Source organism: Brachycentrus maculatus, unplaced genomic scaffold (genome assembly GCF_059751285.1).
Source record: "Brachycentrus maculatus isolate JH-2025_06_01 unplaced genomic scaffold, ASM5975128v1 h1tg000134l, whole genome shotgun sequence".
In the NCBI taxonomy this organism is placed as follows: domain Eukaryota; kingdom Metazoa; phylum Arthropoda; class Insecta; order Trichoptera; family Brachycentridae; genus Brachycentrus; species Brachycentrus maculatus.
Window position 1 is genome coordinate 1,244,627 of NW_028280887.1, and position 20,979 is coordinate 1,265,605.

Consider the following 20,979-nt stretch of genomic DNA (forward strand, 5'->3'; position numbering starts at 1 on the left):
ATTCACAAAAAAAACCTCCGTAATATATCTATTCTAATAATATAATGTATTTAGTTTATTTAATTTTTCGATTTGACGATGGGTTCCATAGTTGAATTATTTTGAGTATAGCTCTTGATTGAGGTCACTGGTGCTCCCAATGGCGCTGCGGTCCAACACAGGCGAGGTCACCAGTGTCCCCCATGGCATTTAACATTTTAATACCTCCTTGTTCCTACATGTTCCGACTGATGAATCCCCAACAAACACCTCCAACTGCCTCCCTTCTGCCTGCTGATAGTCCACGTTTCGCTTCCATACAACAGTATGCCCCAGACTTCTGGTTTAGAAATCCCCAATCCATAAACTTGCGTGAAATAGAGCTATGGCGTACGACGCCGCCATTATATCTCCATCTCACTTTGTCTCATTGTATTTTTTATTCATGTGTTTGAGAGTCTGAAAAGTTAAATTTGGTCTTGGTTCCAAATCAAGGAATATAATTAATATTCTACTGTCCGCCTGCAGTGCAATGGTCAGTACGCTCGTCTACCGTACTGGAGGTCCCGGGATCGATTCCCAGAGGAAAGGTTCAAATAAATATAAGTGAATTTTTCACTCTAACGTTTATTCAATATTACCCTGGACTCGTACCTGAAGCGGAGGGCTGATCACCTTTCCTTCATGTGTTAATGATCAAGATAACACTGCGTTTATATGATGCAGTGCCCTATGCACCATCGGGTGCGGATGAGAGTTTGAAGATGAAAAAGGAAGAGTCTACTGTAAATAAATAACAGATTTCCGGGCTTACTTTAAAAATTCCCTGGGTTTATGGGTTTGTAATATCTTCGAAAACCCAAGGTTTTTGGGTTTGGGGAAACCCAGAGCGAAAACCCTAGTTCCAATAGTTATATAGGAAAGTAACATTAGGTTAAAAATAAAAAAGCCAATGATTGTTAGAAGAAAGATATATTTTTTAAATTATTTTTAACTATAATGTTGAAACTATAATAATGCTCGTTACAAATTTTAAAATTAAAACCAATACAATATCTGATACAATAATAAATCAAACTAAATTATACTCTTCACCAATATCTGTTATTTATACATTCATATATTTAGTTACAACGTAGTATTGCTTCTTGAGTTTGCTGTAAGATTTTTACGAAGACAAATATGTATCGTGAACACATGTCTCAAAATACACCGACACAAATTTGTCAATATTAGCAGAGAACGGATTCAAATCAAATTAGTAAATGTTTCGAAACTGAAAATGGTTATTAGAAAAGATCTTTAGTTCTGCTCACAAATAAGTTTAATAAAAAAATAGAATAGGTGTCAAAAGTTTGTGGGGAAAAACTGCAGTTTTTGATAGTAATAAAATGTTATTTTACAAAGAAAATGTGTAATTTTGATTACAAGTGACACGTTTATAGACGCCAAATTGTTCAAAAATTTTTACTAACAATGGTGCTAAAAAGAATTTTTATGTTGAGTTTTGTTTTGGACTAATTAGTTTTAAACTACAAAAAGTTTCAAATTTTAAATATAAAAAAAAAAATACCAAATTTATATCAGCAAAAATTGGCAGCTGCGTAATGTTTAAACTTTTAAAGAACAATATTGACAACTCAAAATAGATGAAAAATATAGTCTGGGTATTTACAGGGCTTATGGCCTGTCATAGACTGGTTTAAACTATCAATTAATACACATGTAACATTCGCCATTCTACCCATGATTGACAACCACACTACTAAAAATTCAGAAGTTGTATTTATCTTCCAATTGACACTTTCTTTTACATGCGAGTACTCAGCACCATCTATGGTTGAGTTGAGTAAAAGTAAGTAAGATTGATTAAGACTCGGAAAGCCGAGTAGTGTGGCTGTCAATCATGGGTAGAATGGTGAATGTTACACGTGTAATATAGTAATCCCTTAAATTAACATGACAGATCGTTATCCCCATAAATATCCAGACTTCTTCTTCATCCATGTTGAGAAGTCAATATAAATAACCCCTCAGTGGACAAACCCAGATTTGTGAACACAGATTTGGACACACTCAAAACATTTTAAAACTAAATACAATGTTATAAATTTCTAGCACCTTATTTACGCAATCACTGTGATTCAAAATTTACACACATAAGTGTAGTGAGAACGTAAACATATTATTGACAGAACGAGCATATCGCTCACTCCTTTCAACAACGTCATGTATCAAAAATCGTCAATTTTCAGTTGTACATGTTTTCGGAATGCCCAGAAAATGTACTATATCCCAGCAATAACGGTATATTTTTAACTTAATATTTACCCGCTACAGGGCAGAAAGTGTTGTTTTTGCATTTAAAAAAAAAGGTATTGTTTAATTATTTTTTTAAATTTACTAAATATTTTTCAAATGGAGAAAAAACATTAAGGTTTTACCTAAAAAGATCTGTTGCACAGTAAAAAGTTCAATAAGTGGCTTGATATTTATTTTTCTTCGAACCCTTATCCACACCCAATGGTGCATAGGGCACTGCATCGTAGCGACGCAGTGTTATCTTGATCGTTAATTGCATGAAGGCAAGGTGATCAGCCCTGCGCTTCTTGTACCGGTCCAGGGTGATATTAAATAAATATGAGAGTGAAAATTGGCCATATTTATTTTGACCCTCCTGGGACACATTTTATTATATTTTTCAACTTTGAAAACGATATCCTGAAATATGTAGTTTTTTTATATATGACGTTGGTGAAGGGAGTGAGCGATATGTCAGGTGTCTCATCAGCAGTGAATGTGTTGATAAGGCACCGACTGAGTAGTTGAAGCTTAGTGATCCAGTTAACCCTTTAAATGAACCCAGTGGTCGCTCACTCATCCAGGTCAGTAGACCGAAAAAACAGCAAAATGTATTGTGATTTTCAGACTATTTCTATTCTGCAAGCTAAGGTGGCATTTAATTTATGAAATTCCATGTATTTTCCACCTTTTTATCACATTTAAGTTCTGTACTGACATTTCTCGGTGGAACTGCATTGTAATATAATATTTGATATTATTATTTTAATATAATATAATATTAATAAAATATTTGACCAGTGACCGGGTTTCGTCGTTACCGACATCATCAGACTGGTATGAGGCTAGACAAAATTCAATCAACCAACGGTTTCAGACTAACACGTATATTTTTCAAATTTACATACAAAAATCTAACTAAATAACCATCACGCCGCTTCCCCACAGGGGTGGGCACAGAGAATAGAACGCCACACCACTCTGTCTTTGCAAACATTCTTAGCATCTTCCACGTTCATGCATCTCTTCATACATGCCCGCCGATTGTTTTGACTTTACAAAAACCAATTTCTATAGTAAAATTATATAAAATCATGCTTTAAACCCTTACCATATGTAATTATTATTATAATACACTACTTAATTTCATTCAATTAAAATTGTTTTTCTCAGAAAAATGATATTAAATCATGGTTTTTCAACCCCTGCTTATTGTGTATATGACATAGAATTTAGTCTTCCTTCTCACCAGTCTGACGATGTTATTAAAGATGAAACCCGATCACTGGTGAAATAAAATATATGTGGAAAAACTATATAGTTGTTATTTTATTATATATATATATTTTTTATGTTACAGAACCATATTTTGAGCTAAAGAATGAATGAATTTTTTTAAACATGATTTTTTTGTATTATTTTTTTTTGTGTTTTTATTATTTACACAAATATTTCGATTTCATACTATTTCTGTGAGTCTAAGCGGCTCATTACAAGAAATAGGTATCAAATTGTGGTTGAGTGGGTTCGAACTGAGGATCTCTGACTTAAGAGTCTGCGACACTAACCACAGGACCACAACCTGACATTGCTGCTATGGGAAAACGCGTTTCACATAACGAATTTGCTTCTAGAATGATCTCAAGTATGTTATAAGAGGCATCACTGTAGATATATATTAGACCTTGCTTTCCTGGAGAGTTAGAAGCCTGCCACACGTCCCTACTGACAGTTAATAATAATAATAATAAACCCTTACCCCACCCCAATGGTGCATAGGGCACTGCTTCATATAAACGCAGTGTTATCTCGATCATTTACGCATGAAGGAAAGGTGATCAGCCCTCCGCTTCAGGTTCCAGTCCAGGGTAATATTGAATAAATATTACAGTGAAAAAATCACTTATATTTATTTGACCCCCCCTGGGAATCGAACCCGGGACCTCCAGAACGGTAGCCAAGCGTGCTGACCATTACACTACGGAGGTGGACAACTGACAGTTAAAGGGTTAACATATTCTAACAGCACGAGAGACAAATCAAGCAAAAGGGAAAACAATATACAATTTCCAACGTTAAAATAACATATCACTCATATAATGCTAAACTAATAAGAACATGTTTACGTATAATATTATAACCAAATGGCCAGATACACTAGTAAGGTCCGTGCTCCCGTTCAAAGGATTAAAACACTACATGCAGTAAAACCAATAACTAAGTAATTAATAATTATATGTACCAATTCATTTGCCTAACTTCGTACTTTTGAATATTAGTAACTCTCAAGCGTTCTATCCACTATTTCAACAGTGCCTTACACGAGATCTCGACAGATATAGATTTTTATTAATGCACAATGAATTTTAAGTTAAATATTGCGTAGCTACAAAGAGTTATATTATTTAATTATAAAAAATGGCAATGGTGTGTGTGCCACATATCGCTCACTCCTTTCAAGAACGTCATAAATCAAAAATCGTCAATTTTGAGTTGTGCATGTTTTTGTAATGCCCAGAAAACGTACTATATCCCAGCAAAAGAGACATATTTTTAACTTAATATTTACCCGCTACAGGGCAGAAAATGTTACTTTTGCATTTTGAAGAAAATGCGTTGTTTAATTATTTTTATAAATAAATTAAATATTTTTCAAATGTAGAAAAAACCTTCAAGTTTTACCTAAAAATATCTGTTGCACAGTTAATAGTTCAATAAGTGGCTTGTTATTTATTTTTAATGCATTGTGTTATATTTTTAAACTTTCAAATCGTTCTCCTGAAAAATCAAGTATTTTGATTTATGACGTTCTTGAAAGGAGTGAGCGATATGCGTGAGTGTAAATTTTACAAAATAATCTTAGAGAATTTAAGAAAATAGAAATCAATAAGTAATTGACGTGAATTTTAAGGTGGAGACTGACCGGAGCATTTCGTCGTAACGTAACAGGTTACGATGCGAGCATTCAGGCAGTCAGTACACCGAGCCGAGCGCTCCATCCATAGTTTCGGATGGCCGCTGATGCTCGCCGCGAGCGATGTTACGACAAAATGCTCTGGTCAGTCTCCACTTTTAGATATCCTTGTTGAAAAATGACATTTTTTGTTCAGTACACTCCCGATTTTACGAGGTCGGGTTGGCCAGGAAGCGGATTATCCAGGACACTTGATTCATTGACAAAATATTTTAAAGAAACAAAAATATTTCACAATAGTACTCATAATGTCGAAACGCGTGTTGAGGGTCAAACACATTTGTTGTCCGCAGTGATAGAATAACAGTATCTCATGTATATAAATCACGTATGGCTTAAAATATTTGTAAAATATGTCATCATAATATTTGTAATGAAAATTCTCCAGCTCTACCCGTGTGATTTGTCGGAAGAAAGATCCATTATTTCGGTATTAGAGTAAGGATTCACTACTACGTGTTTAGCTACCGTGCTGGAGGTCCCGGGTTCGATTCCCAGGGGGGAGGTGAAAATAAATATTACTGATTTAACACTGTAATATTTATTTAATATTACCCTGGACTGGTTCCTGAAGCGCAAGAGTGATCACCTTGCCTTCATGTAAGTAATGATTAAGATAACACTGCGTCAATTTGATGCAGTGCCCTATGCACCATTAGGTGCGGATAAGGGTTATAAAAAAAAAAGATGCGGATCTTCTAAATGATCGGATCTTATCCACCTCTAATCCAAACAATACTTTGTGGAATTATACTTTTTTTTTAAAACATTTTCAAGTGTAAAATATCCATTTTTATGTTAGTTATCGTATGACCCTGTCAACAAGTGCGTCTTACTAGGCAAGTAGGTATACATAAGCACATATAGCAAAGTTTTAAATTTCTAATTGTTTGAATTTTTTGGATTAACCGGAAAATCAATCATGCGGGATTTTTTTCACTATCCATCCCAGAAAATCGGGGGGTGTACTGTATATTTTCGATGCAGTCAGAGCGACTGCAACTTCGAAAATCAAATAATTACACGTAAACTGATTTAGTAAAGATGACATGATAGATTTCATGGACGCGCAAAAAATTATCAAAATATTACGTACAATAACTTCAATATTATTGCTTGTTTCAATAGGAACTTTATTTTTATTATCATTCCTCAAAAATGAGGAGATTTAAATGGTAAAGTTCAGCTACTGTTTCAATGTTTCACGGCACACTTACATCTTCAAATGGCGCAGATTTTTTAACAATATTAAATTTCCATTCAATCAGTTCCTGTGAGGATATAAATCTAAAATATTGTAACGTAAAAATATCATGTATTTCATATATATAGTTTAATGAAAAGTTAATTCTAGCAAGAGAGAGAAAAGTTAATTTATTGCATCGACAGATTGGCGGGGTTGTTGTATATTTCATTGTGAGCGGATGCCAAATTTTTGAAAGGTCCAGAAGAGCATTCGGGTAAATGTAAGAATAGGTGAAGTTTAAATTAAATTCACTTAAAACAAAAACATACCCAAGATTAATATAATAAAAATTTCACCAAACCGCCATTACAACTGTTACTTCTAAACATTTATTTAGCGTCAAAATTAGAGTAAACAAAATATTTAGTAAAATAATTCACACATGCCTTTATAACGGACGCCCAGTGTCTGTTTATGTAAAGGTGTATAAAGTTATAAGACTCACACGTAACAAGAAACAAACGACAGGTGATAGGCATCAAACATAAACGTGTGGTAATGGAACCAAAACACAAGTAATAACCAAACCAAACCACTATTACAATTCGCTTTACAATATCTGCGTACGACATTCCTCTAATCGTGTTTCTTTATGTACAGTCTGTCCAAACTAGAGAAGCGTAGCTACAAGGTTGCGGTTAGACGTAGCCCGCCCGTCCCTAAGTACGGGCAGCGCTTCAGGCACTTACAAAGTGAGCTTAAATTTACGAGGCTGGATTCAAATAGAAGCGGAAAATTTTATACAAAATGTAGCGACGCCGGGAGGCCCGATCGCGACACTCACGCGTTGCAATCTCCCGGGAACGCTTATATATTCAATTCTATTTACAGATAAAAAAGCTTGGTATTCAATCGGGGTCCAATTCAAATTGCGGAGTTCCAGCATGTTCGCACGGCAATGCGCGGCGCAAATACGGGATAAATCAAATAAAACTTGTACCGGAAAAAAATATAGGTACCACCGTCACCGGAGGAAATCCTCTCAAAAGGAGCATTCCCGGCGATTCATATTACTAAACGCACGCTTCGTTTTGAAGGGTGCATAATTCATTTATAAACCAACAATTGAACGGTGGACCGCCAAAACTAATGTACTAAGTAGCGCGTGACCGGCCACCGTTCGTGTGGTTCGAACCGTATATTGCGAAAAAAAATTTAACATGCGGAACATCGGCCGTGCGAATGAGCTAGCTGTTACCGAGCGGAGTTTATATTTTAGGAAGTTTGGGGGCGCTGACTAGCGGGTTGGCCCTGCGCAGGTACTCCTGCCCCTCCGCCTTGTAGTCGTACCGGCAGCCGTGCACCTCGGCGTAGCGGTGCGGGGCGCAGAATATGACGCCGCAGCGGCACGTGTGGATGGACGCGATGGACAGGCGCTTCTTGCAGAAGGCGCAGCGCATGCGCTTGGGCTTCTTGGTCTCCGCGCTCTTGCCGTCGCCCTCGCTCTGCGAGATGGCCGGGAGGGCGACGGGCGCCGCCTCCTCGGTGTCGCAGAGCTGCCAGCTGTTGCCCATCACGTCCAGAGGGGATTTGACGACCTTAACGCCGGTCGTAAACTTGGGCCGGTCTTCTTTCGAATCGGGGACGTAACCTCGGTATTTAGATTTGGGGTCCTGGAGTCTCCTGTCGCAGCGCTCGTACAGGGGAGTGAACTTCTCCTCTCCGGGGTAGCCATCGGCCTTGTCTCCCAACCGGAGGCAGCAGTTGTTGGGCATCTTCTGAATGGCCGCCTCGTATCCCTGGTTGCCGTAGCCGAGCAGGAAGTGCCTGCGGGAGACGCCGTCCAGCCGATTCTTGTGTTCTTGCAGGTTATTGTGATCCAGTTTGGGTATCTTCTTGACTCTCCGACACCGCCGCTCGCTGCCCACTTCCAGGTTGCGGCGGGAGGAGCCGGAGGCGCCAAAGTGGAAAGCGGACGAAGAGCTGGCGTTATTGCATTCCTCCAAAACGTCTTCGTTCTGCATCAAACGGATATTATGAATCGAGTGGCTTTTATTTAATTTATCTAAACCGAAGTGTCCGATTTCTCCCGAAGCCCGGAGAAGGTTTTCGGAATTAGCGCTACTTCCGGAGCCGGCTCCGTAGACTTTTTCGGCGAAACCGGCATCAGTCCAGCCGATGGACGGAGAGGAACTCGGTCCGTCTATATTTGTTAATTTAGCGCTATTTATTCCGTAAGAGACGTCTTCCAAACTGGCGTCGTTGTCCGGTTGGAAGTGCAAGTTCTCGTGCTTTAGAATATCAATTTTATCTAAACATTCGTCGCTGACGTCCAGGCGCTCGCAGTTGCGATGCCGACTGAGCGACGGCAGTATCTTGTTCCTCTTGAGGCCGAGCAGGTCGGAGGTGCTGCTGGAGAACACCATGTTCCCGGGCTTGACGGCCGGCCGCTTGTACTTGGCCATCTCGGCCTTGTCCGACTCGGCGCTCCAGGCGCCCTCGGCGGAAGGGGCGTTGAGTTTGGAGTTGTTCAGGAACAGGTTGGAGATGGAGTGGCTGAGGGTGGAGCTCTTCTTGGGCGCCCGCTCCTCCTTGAGGTTGAGCAGGCTGTGGAGCTGCGGCTCGCTGCCCGGCGAGGCGGGGGGCCCCGCGGGGCGCGGGGGGCGCACCTCGGGCAGGTGGGAGTTGGACCCGAACACCACCTTGCGGACCACCCTCTTGAGATGGCTGGACGGCCCCGCCTGGTAGTAGTACTGGTCCGCTCCGCCGCTACTCATCCTGTAGTCCCCGTGATAGTTGCCACCTGGAGGACACATCCACATGTTACTACCTGACGAGTTTTATATGTTTGGGCACTTGTATAGAAATGGTAGAATAATATGTACCCGAGTTAGGAGAGTGAGATAGAAGAGGAAGGGGTAGAGTGGGAGCAGGCGTAGTCTCCAGAACCACTCCACCGGGACCTGAAGACCCTGAAAAAAGTATTAATTTGACATTTAGTATTTCTTTAACTTTTCAATTAAAAAAATTGTCGATAAAACAGTGTGCGACGGTGAAAAATTAACATGCCAAATTAACGTCAGTTCAGAGATACTTAGTAACTTTCAAAACAACACAAGTATATTAAGTCAATATTATAAGTGTTTTTATAATTTTTAACTGGTAACAGTATCTTGAGAATGAAAGTATTATAAATGTGTGACCAAGTTTCTGAATACGAGGTTTATGAAGAGAATTGTTACTTCCTACGTAAAACTATTTCTGTGAAATATATCGTAAGCATACTGGCAACAAAACATAACTCGAAAATATGTAATTTTGACTAATAATTCAGTATTAAAAAGTTTTCAATGTATTTATTGATTTGGCGTTTAATTTGTAGAACTCTATTTTAATTTATGTATTAATTTTAAATCAAACACAGATTTTTTGAGTCTACTAAGTTGTATTTTATTAACAAAACACATAAAAAAATTATCTTGTGACAATTGTTTCGCCTTGTTAGGGCATTATCAAACGAATGTTTGGTACATTCGTTTGATAATGCCCTAACAAGGCGAAACAATTGTCACAATATTAATTTTGTATGTGTTTTTGTTAATACAACTTAGTAGACTCAAAAAATCTGTTTGATTTGAAATTAATACATAATGTTTTCAATGCTCTTTAAACTGGCAAAATACACAAAGTAGTTTGAAAGGTCATATCGCTCACTCCTTTCAAGAACGTCATAAATCAAAAAACTTGATTTTTCAGGAGAACGTTTTAAAAGTTTGAAAATATAATATAATGTATTAAAAATAGATATCAAGCCACCTATTGAACTTCTTACTATGCAAAACATCTTTTTAGGTAAAACTTGAAGGTTTTTTCTCCATTTGAAAAATATTTATATTATCAAAAAAATAAATTAAACAATACCTTTTCTTAAAAATGCAAAAACAACACTTTCTGCCCTATAGCGGGTAAATATTAAGTTAAAAATATGCCGCTTTTGCTGGGATACAGTACATTTTCTGGGCATTCCGAAAACATGCACAACTGAAAATTGACAATTTTTGATTTATGACGTTCTTGAAAGGAGTGAGCGATATGTATGTGGTTTTACAAGTAAATTCAACTTTAATATTAGCGGGTATTTTATTGAGGCTAAAAGCTTTAAATAACAAGGATTATTCAAACAGCGATATACCCACGATATTGCTTTAAAAATGAGATTAAAAAATAATTTAAAAAAAATTATTTAAAAAAATTATTTAAAAAAATTGTGCTTGAGCCAACGTACCAACATTGGCGCCGACAACTTTGGGGTTATGTTTGGAAGAGCTGTTCCTCTTCATCACTTCGGAATCCAGCAGATCCACGCCGCTGTCACATTCTCCCAAGAAGCTCTTCTTGCTGCTGCTGGGCTCGCAGAACGCGTCCACGTCCTCCCGCTTGCTGCTGCCGCCGTACGAAGAGACGCTGTTGATGGTGCCGGCCAATATGGAGTCCTTGAAGCTCTCCGAGGAGCCGTCGCTCTTGCCCTTGCTCAGGAAAGAAGAGGAAGGCTCCCTCCCGAAACAGTTGCTGGAGGATCTCCATGTTCGGCCGGCGCAGCTCTCGTTACTCCCGATTTCTGAGAAGCTCCCGATGGGGGGCCACAGCCCGAACTTGTCGTTGAACAAGCTTTTGGTGTTTAATCTACTGCAGTTCCCGTCTACGTTGAAGATAGAGCCGTAGCACGAGAGGTTGTCATCGCTGGACCGCTGCGAGAACAGTTTGTTGTATCTGTATTTGGTAAAGTTGGGAGTCTCGTCAAATAGTCCGTTGATGGTCCTGGACAGATTCTCCTCGCTTGAAGTCTTCTTCATCGGGGCCGGAGCATCCTTTCGATCTGCCGGAGCTGGAAGCATAGAGAAAGGTTAAGACGATCCGTGAGTTGAACATGACTCCCATATCCATACAAATATTGCAGCCGCGGGTTGACAGGAGTCGAGTTGAATAAGGATCCAGTTTAATATATTTTGAAATAACACTCTTTACTTTGTGTAATACCACTTCAAAACACTACTTCATGACTACCAGTTTCGGAATACCCACACGGAATAGACATGTAAAGAAGAAAACTAAATAGAACCCGTTACACCAGATTCACAGTCGAGTCTCTACCCAACTACGCTAAACGTATATTATATACCAATTTTACTATAATTTTTGCAAAAAAAGTAATTACCTTTCCCTTTAGGACTTTGTTTTTTCTTATTACGTTTCATGGAGAGTTTCTCCATTTTACAACGTAAATCAATCATCTTGCACATGGTGACAGCTGTTTCGTCTGAAATCAAAATTGGCAAAAGTTAGTCCACTATTTCATTATTTTACAAAGGTCAAAATAACTGTTATGATTGGTAAAAATACATATTAGAATGCAACGTTGTGTCCAAATTTTAAAGCAATCGGTGAATAACTTTCTCATATGAGGTCTTAAAAATAGGCAAGTCAAAAGTGTCGCCAAATTGTTGAAAAAGTACTCATCCTACAAATTTGATGAAACGCCACTCTCTTCTGTCCTGACGTACACTCCTAGCTTCCTTCATATCCATATATCTAGTCATACATGCCTTCCGATTACGCAGACTTTTGAAACCACCGGATTTTAGTTTCTGATTGATCTGGTTGTGGTAAGTCTTTTGCCGGCATTATCCAAATAAAATCTTCATTAAAACCCATCAGTCAAAGTGTTAATTTTGCTATGAAATATTGTTTCTATGGTAATAAACTTTGGGCGAAATTTATTGCAATTTACAGAAATATTAAATTATTATTAATCATTAATTTTTTTAAAATATGGAAATAATGTCACCTGAATACTGACCAGAGAAGGTGTAGTCGCTGAGGGTGGAGCAGTGGTCATCGTCATCATCCTCGATGACCTTCACCAGGTTCACGTTGTCTCCGTCCCGGAAGACAAGCACCTTGCAACCCGGAGGCAACCATTCCAGAGCTTCGTCTCTGTGGAGATAAATAATGCATTTTAACAATGGTAATGATTTTGGATTATTTATAAAGAGCCATTTGCGTAAAATATTACAATAATACATTGTTTGCGGGAAACGCTTATAAGCGCCTTTTACATACTTAGCATATTTTTTATATACTTTTAAGACGGAGACTGACCGGAGCATTTTGTCGTCACGCATCGTAACACGTTACGATGCGAGCATTCAGGCAGTCAGTACAGCGAGATAAGCGCTCCATCCATAGTTTCGGATGCTCGCCGCAAGCGATGTTACGACGTTATGTTACGACGAAATGCTCCGGTCAGTCTCCACCTTTACTTTTTGTTGTTGGTAGAGAGCGGGAGATGCCAAAAAATATTGTGCAGATGGGAATTGTTTTTTTTTGTTTTTAATAAAAAGAGAAATATTTGTGTTTTATTTAAATATCAACACAAATATTTCAATTTCATACTATTTCTGTGAGCCTATGTGGCTCATTATAAGAAATAGGTTATAAATTGTGGTAGAGTGGATTCGAACCGAGAAACTCTGACTTAAGAGTCCGTGACACTAACCACGAGACCACAACCCGACACAAATTTGGTTACTTGTGATTAGTATACAGAGGGTCGGGCGGCAGACTTTCTAAGTATAATTAGAGTCAGGGTTGATGTAAAAAAACCTCCCGACAACAATATGTTATAGGAGTGCTTCACTGTGATTTAATTGAGGAAAAGGAGATAGTGGAAATGATTTAGCAAAGAAATGTGTTTTTAGTTTCTTTCCAAAGATCATCTTACTCTCACTGTTTCTAACTACGGGTGGAAGAGCATTCCATGCCATTGGTTGGTTGTAACTCGCAGGTGAATGTTACTTGTGCACTGCATACATGCAAGTTTTAAAAATAACTCAAGACCATGTCGGTCTTCGGTCTGACTAATAACGTATGTGATAAATATTTTGTGTAGGTGTAAGTATGTGAATACTGCAATACTGCAATAATCTTTAAGAAATTCATTCATACACTCGACTACTCATCAGACAAATGTCAATGACTTCCTTATGCGAATTGTTAATACAAGGTATTCAATAGCACGCAGCTTAATTTTCTTTGAACCTAAGTAAAATGTAACATAATTGAATTCTTTGCTTAAAACACCATTTTCGTATTGAAGAAATAGGTTTTTCTTTGAAATAAATATTGAGTTATTATATTGAGTTCAAATCATACGAGTCTTCCTCTATCACAAGGTGTGTATAATAAAACAATAAAGTGAATTATATTAGCACATGTCATAGTTCAGACAATCAGTGTAGCGTATTGGAGATACCAAACAAAAGATATCATATCCTAAATATTTTTTTTTATATATATATATGGTCAATTAAGATAATTCTTTTTCTTTGTTAGAAATAAAATACATATCATACAGATTACACTATTTAAAGGAAATATTATATAAGAACTTATCAAATCCAAGCATATATATTTATTAAACGATTGTTTTTACGGTGCTTCCAAGCAGGGGTAGGCATGGAGAATAGAACGCCAAACCAATGTGTCTTTGCAAACAATCTTCGCTTTTTCCACATTAATATATATTTTTTTTTTTTTTTATTTACATTTTTTTTTAAATATATTTTATTTTATTCTTAAACTTTAAAAACGATCTCCTGAAAAATCAAGTTTTTTGATATATGACGTTGTTGAAAAGATTGAGCGATAATATAAAAAATATGTCAAACATTCGTTTGATAATGCCCTAACAAGGCGAAACAATTGTCACAATATAATTTTTTTATGTGTTTTTGTTAATAAAATACAACTTAGTAGACTCAAAAAATCTGTGTTTGATTTAAAATTAATACATAAAATAAATTATAATCATACTATCCATTATTATTATTATTTAGTTGGCATTTTGACTACCCGCTCCAAAGTTTGTTAGTTTTAATTTAATAAAATTGAGTAATATTTTTATTAACTTAATTTTTTGTCTCATGTCAACACTGATAAGCAATTTTGACATAAATGACAGACTTGTGAGAAAAAAACCGGTTCAAATAATCTCTTTTTCATATTTGTCATTCATTTGTAAGATGAACATGTAAAGGACACATGTTTCGATGCATTCCGCACCATTTTCTAGAAGCTAAGTGTCTAATTGGAGAGAAATTTATCAATAAATATGTTAATATATCTCATATTATTTTTTGACATCTCATCAAAGATGAAGAAGAATATGGAAGTCTGGGCATTTACGGGGCTTACGACCGTCATAGGCTGGTTTAAGTGATCACTTTACACACGTGTAACATTCACCAATTCTACCCATTATTGACAACCACACTACTCAAATTCTTGGAAGTTCTATATATATGAACCAATTTAGAAACCTTGTTCATGAATCACTAAAACTTCACTAGAGACATCTATTGGTGAGATGTAAAGAAGCTTTTTATTAAGCCGAAACTCTTATATTAGTATGTGAGATCCGAATCCCGGATTATAATCACACACATGAGAAACGCCAGAAAATACCATTTTCATTTTTATTATTAAGCTTATAATTTGACCAGATAATTTATTTACAACATTTTGTGTGTGTCCAAATACTTGTTCACAAAATCTGGATTATCTCCAATTACAGGAGTTATTTTCATTATGTCAAAAAATAATATGAAAATAACTCCTGTAATTGGAGATAATCCAGATTTTGTGAATTAATATATCTCATGAAAAGTAGCCATTTGTCACTAATGACCTTTTGGCTGACAACGGACTATATAAATAAAAACAATAAATATTAACTTAGATTTTACTTGGTAAATACCTAACTAACCAACAAAACCATCACGCCGCTTACCGCAGGGGTAGGCAGAGAGAATAGAACGCCATACCACTCTGTCTTTGCAAACATTATTCGCCTCTTTCAAGTTCAGGCATCTCCTCATACATACCCGCCGATTATTACGACTTCTAACCTGACCACATTCAAGTATTTGGCATACTCTGCTAGTTTTTCCAATTACAATCGCCTCATAAATTTGTTTTATCGTTTTCCTCACTCATTCGTTCTACATGCCCAAACCATCTCAACACACCTTTCTTAATTTTATCAATAATGCTTATCTCAGCTTTGCATTCCTTCCTTATTTCACTTGGTAAATACCACTACTTAAAATATATATAATGACACCTATTTCAATGCATTCCGTATCATTTTTGAACACCGTATGTGAAGTTAAGTCTAAATTTTAGATTTTTAATTTAAGTTTTACTTGGTAAATATAACTATTCCTTAATATCTATTGTGACACGTGTGTCGATGCATTCCGCATCATTTTCAAACACCGTATGCGGGATTATAGATTGAAGAAATAGTGGTATTTACTAAGTAAAACTTAAATTAAAAATGGATAGATTTTTACCACAAAGTGATTGCCGAATCAATTTATGAAACTAAATTTAGACTCTAAGAAGCATATTAGGCAAGAGTCTTTGAGATAGAATAAGAAACGCCAGGATCAGGGATATATGCGAGATCGAAGATGTCATTAGGTGGGGAAGGCAACGAAGGAGACAATGGTATAATGGTACAATGGCGCATGTGAGGAGAACGGAACCATCCACATCGCAATGTATGGCCAACCCCATGGTAGACGACTCCCGGGAAGACCACCAAAGAGATGGGTCGATAGCTGGGAATCGACATCACAGGAGGCTAATCCCTCTTAAAAACAGGCCACAAGGCCTACAACAAGATGAAGAAGAAGAAGAGAGAAATTTTAGAGTTGTGCCCTAGGGATGTTGAGGGATGAAGAGAGGGTAGGAGTTGTTTATTATTTTTTATCAGTAGGAACATGAATAATAGAGGGTAGGCTTCGGTCATTGTCATATTGTGAATTTTATGTTTATTATAATTTATATTTATTATAATTCATATTTTATTTTATTATTTATTGTAATAAAAAATTAAATTACCTGATATTTTTGTGGAAAAACCCAAGCATCAAGTGGTCAATAAGAATGTGGTATACAAATTATTTTTTTCAATTTTATTATTCGATTCCGTATTTAAAATAATATTAATGTAGGTAGATACTCGGTTGCGCTGGTGTTTAGATTATTTTCTCATTGAAAATAAAGCTATGCACCGAATTCCCGGGCACAGCACTATTCTGAAGTAAAAATAGAATTCGAGTGGAATTATATTTTATTGTTTGAGCCATGCTACACTTGAAAATGTATATTCATTTTAAAAAACACTTACGTAATAATGACTTTTCGCTTACTTTCAAATCAGCACTATTAAAAAAATATTTTTGAGTTTTGGAACGGGTAGTAAAAATGCCAACTAAATAATTGATAATATAATTGTTTAACCCTCTGAATCCAGGTCTTTTGAGCGACTTAACAGCTACTTCAGAGGGTTTCGAGCAAAATTAATAGTGTAGTGCTGTATTTTTTTTAACAGTGATATACACGATAAATGTCTCCCGCTCTCTACCAACAGTATGTAAAAGATGCTTTTGAGCGTTTCCCGCAAACAATGTGTAAATACATGTAACCTGGCAGAATTATCTTTTTTAAATTCATCTATCATTTAGTCCGCCACCATAACGAAGTAGTTAGCGTGATTGGATACATGCTAACGGCATCGGGTGATTTTTCACCCTAATATTAGTTCAATAATACTATAAACTGGTGGCTAAAGGGCAGGACTGATGACATTGCCTTTATGTCTTCTATAAATCTTCTGTGCATGTCATGTCAGGTCTCCCTGATGTCGACTGTTACTTGAGAGCAATTGTCCTTAACTTGGGCAGCTCTAAACAGCGCCTCGACGGTCCTGATCCCCATCCAATCTCGTATATTCCGGAGCCAGGAGATCTGTCTTCTGCTCATACTTCATCGGCCTTCTCTTTTGCCTTTTATGATTAGGTGCAATAGCTCGTACTACTTCTCTAAGCACACGCCCCAAATAGGACACCTTCCGGACTTTGATGTCAGTCAGCAACTTTTGTTCTACTCTTGCTCTTTGGAGGATATTGACGTTGCTGATCATATCGGTCCATGTAATGTGTAGCATTCTACGATGTAACCACATTTCGAATGCCTTTAACAGGTTCGTAGTGCTGATCTTGATGGTCCACGATTCAACTTCTTATAAAAGTACCGACCAAACGAGATCAAGAAGTAATGTAGTGCAATTTTCGAAATACTATCTCAAGAGTTTTTTGTTGTGATTGTATTATAATGATAACATTATATTATAAGGATATATCGCTCACTCCTTTCAACAACGTCATAAATCAAAAAACTTGATTTTTCAGATCATTTTTAAAGTTTAAGAATATAATAAAAAGTATTAAAAATAAATAACAAGCCACTTATTGAACTTTTACTGTGCAACAGATCTTTTTAGGTAAAACCTAAAGGTTTTTTCTGCATTTGAAAAAGATTTAATTTATTTAAAAAAATAATTAAACAATACCTTTTCTTCAAAATGCAAAAACAACACTTTCTGCCCTGTGGCGGGTGAATATTAAGTTAAAAATATGCCGCTTTTGCTGGGATAAAGTACATTTTCTGGGCATTCCGAAAACATGCAAAACTGTTAATTGACTGTTAAGAAAAGAGGCCTAATTACCATTTGGTGTGAATTATTGTTAGAAGACTTAAAAATTCAGTCAGAATTGAGAATTTTTTTTATTTATATTAATAATTATTGCGAGTTGGTGGCATTACTTCCTTATACCCACATGCCCAGTCTTATTGAGTAGTTCTCTTAGCAATGATGTCACAAACATATTCCTAGATATCAAACACAGAACTACATCAAACAAAACCTAACACATACCTATATTGCTCAAAAGGACTTTGATTTTTATGCAATAAAGTTCTTCCACTATCTAAATCTTCCGCAGTTAAATCTGCTTCCACTATCCATAAAGTATAAAAGAGCTGTTCTTAATATGATAATGGAGGTGGGTAGATCTAAAATATTGGGTTGATGCAAAAGTTTTGACCGTTTTTTACATATATTTTTAATTTTTTTTTAAAATATGTATTATTTAATTTATTATTAGATTAAAACCAATATTTTTAGCTTTTCCATTTTTTTATTTGACCAGCGACCGGGTTTCGTCGTTACCGACATCATCAGACTCGGGTCGGATAAAATTATTTTTTTTATATATAAGGATATATAAAAAAAAAAATTTTTACCTGGGATCATAAAAAACCGTCATAACTTTTGCATCAACCCAATAGATTGCATCATTCGGCCATGTCGTATTTGATTGCTTGTCATAAACAATTTTATTTAATAAAGTTTTATAACTAAATATTGTAGAATGTGCCCTCGGCATAAGAAAATTCAGTGAGATCATATTATTGTAAATTGTAATTATGTGTTTGTTGAAAAATAAATAAATAATATATTAGTGATAGTGTAAAACAAGTTTTCTGTAAGGTTATAAAAAAGTACTGTAGAGTAAAAATGTCAGAGTGAAGTAAAAAAAAGTATTGAAAGGCAGTCGTACCTCTATACAGTAATGGTAAATTTTGAGCGAACCTATTATTCTCCACAAAGTCCCGAATGTCTCTCCACTGAATGTCATCCACAGAAGGCAGTGGCAATCTTCTAGTGGAAATGGGGCCGCCTCTGATTGACAGTACCAGCTTCAAAGTGCAGCCATCTTTTATGGAGTAGTCGCTCAAACTGGCCGAGTCTTCCAGCTCTTTGAAATTGTACAACAAGTGCTGCTGCGACATCGGTATACCTGGAAACACAACCCGACTGTCACATCCTGAAGCGAGTTTTCGACAGTTGGCAACTGATAGTGACATTATTACATCATACCTTCCACTCTGAAGATCTTGGTTTTAATGACGTAGATGGTGTCGTGGGGCGACACTGTCATTTGAAAGGCCGATCCCGTGAGGGACTCCACCAGCAGCTCGATAGTCGGCTGACACAAACCATCTTCCTGCAGCGCTTTTGACCTCCCAGACAATCTTTCCGGGTAGCCATGTTGTGACATTTCACTTTATTTATCGAGAAACCGATACCATCACTAGTTACAACCCACTACGAATACTTATCCGCACAAATAGATGCCATCGCAAAATGGGTGGGTATAGATCACTTTATAATATGATTTGTTAACTACACCAGGCGACTTCGGGACGTTTCCAAAACACATACACGACGGAAAACTTACAAATGCGTGGAAGTTCACTGAAATTTTACCCACTGATAAAAGAACGAAGGACACAACAATATTTTTCAACAAAAATAACTATATTTACTGGGAACTGGAAGACAATTTCAAATAGACCACAGACTAACTAATTTATATAAAGACCGCCAACTGCCTCGATTTTTTATGGCTAGAAGTGATATTCGCCAGCGGCCGGAAGTGACGTAAACGGCTAGAAGTACTAAGCTCCCGGCTGGGCGTGACTTCGCCGCGGCTGAATATCAAATCCACCCGCCGAAATATTTATCATTCATTTTTCAGGTTAAATGGTATTTTTATTGAAATTTGTTGTATTATATATTTTCAAAATTATAATATTAATATTACAAAGAAGATATTTCACTATCTAAATTTATTTATTTCAGTGTAAACAAAAATAGAAAGGTCACGGCTAAAACGCGACATTTATAAAAAGAGTTCAGGCGATTAATAATGGTTACTCAACTCAACCTTATAATGGTAAATGGTAATGGTAACTTTTTTGAAATTATTATCTCAAACTATGTATAAATATAAGGCTTTTCAACAAAAACAAAAACGATAGAATTTTCAAATTACTATATTAAATTTAAAATTCTAGAAAATACAATATTTTAAAAGGGCGGAAGGAGTGCTCACCACTTTCTGAAGTTATGTTTCTTAACGGGGGTGCCAGCGCCCCTTTGTAGGCGTTTTGGAAGTCTGGCTAGGCGTTTTTAAATTTTTTGCATTTGGGGGGTGCTGCAGAAGTTCAAGGGAGCGTTGTGTCAAGTAAGAAAAACTACACTTTCATACGCAAAATTTAACTTTAACTTTGGCATAATACTCAATATTATCAAGTTCTTCATATACGGATTTCTATTTTTCTATCGATAATTGTCTATAACCATAGTTTGTCTATATTTATTTGAAATATTTGAACAACTTGTTCAAATATCTTGGTATCTCGTATTTTTCGTTCCCGTTTTGGTGTTTTTGTTGGTGTATTAATGTGTCTCGTCATTTCTGGTCGTTTTTTGAACAATCTGACGTTTACGAGTCGACCCCCCCTGAAATAGACTGAGGAACCCATATATATAAATCTCGATTTTGCATATGCAACCAAACATCACACAAAATGTTGCCGTCCTTGTCAAACGGGTCTTATCGCAAATAGTAGAAAGAGATGCACGACAATGTGTGCACCAAATTTATTAATTGAGCGTAGAAAACTGTTTTATCATAAATACGTGACGTACCATAGACAAATCATACAGCGGAAAGTAGCTAGCGCCACCTGGTGGTAAAAATTTACGCAGCTAGAGAACTGA

At 36.6% G+C, this 20,979-nt stretch overlaps 1 protein-coding gene across 2 annotated transcripts; it reads right to left on the reverse strand.

The window, feature by feature from the left end:
* Positions 1-3,617: 3,617 nt before the first annotated feature.
* On the reverse strand, positions 3,618-20,965 carry LOC148309279 (AN1-type zinc finger protein 4-like). Of its 2 annotated transcripts, none has more exons than XM_088260419.1 (8): positions 20,730-20,965; positions 19,291-19,774; positions 19,003-19,210; positions 12,298-12,434; positions 11,656-11,757; positions 10,726-11,325; positions 9,326-9,412; positions 3,618-9,243 (listed from the first exon to the last, which is right to left on the reverse strand). In XM_088260419.1, the coding sequence occupies exons 2-8, from the start codon at positions 19,469-19,471 to the stop codon at positions 7,709-7,711; spliced, it is 2,850 nt and encodes a 949-aa protein (XP_088116545.1). In that variant the 5' UTR covers positions 19,472-19,774; positions 20,730-20,965; the 3' UTR covers positions 3,618-7,708. The 2 variants fall into 2 exon arrangements, with proteins under 2 accessions (XP_088116545.1, XP_088116544.1); XM_088260418.1 differs by having other exon boundaries at positions 12,286-12,434.
* Between the last annotated feature and the right edge of the window lie 14 nt (positions 20,966-20,979).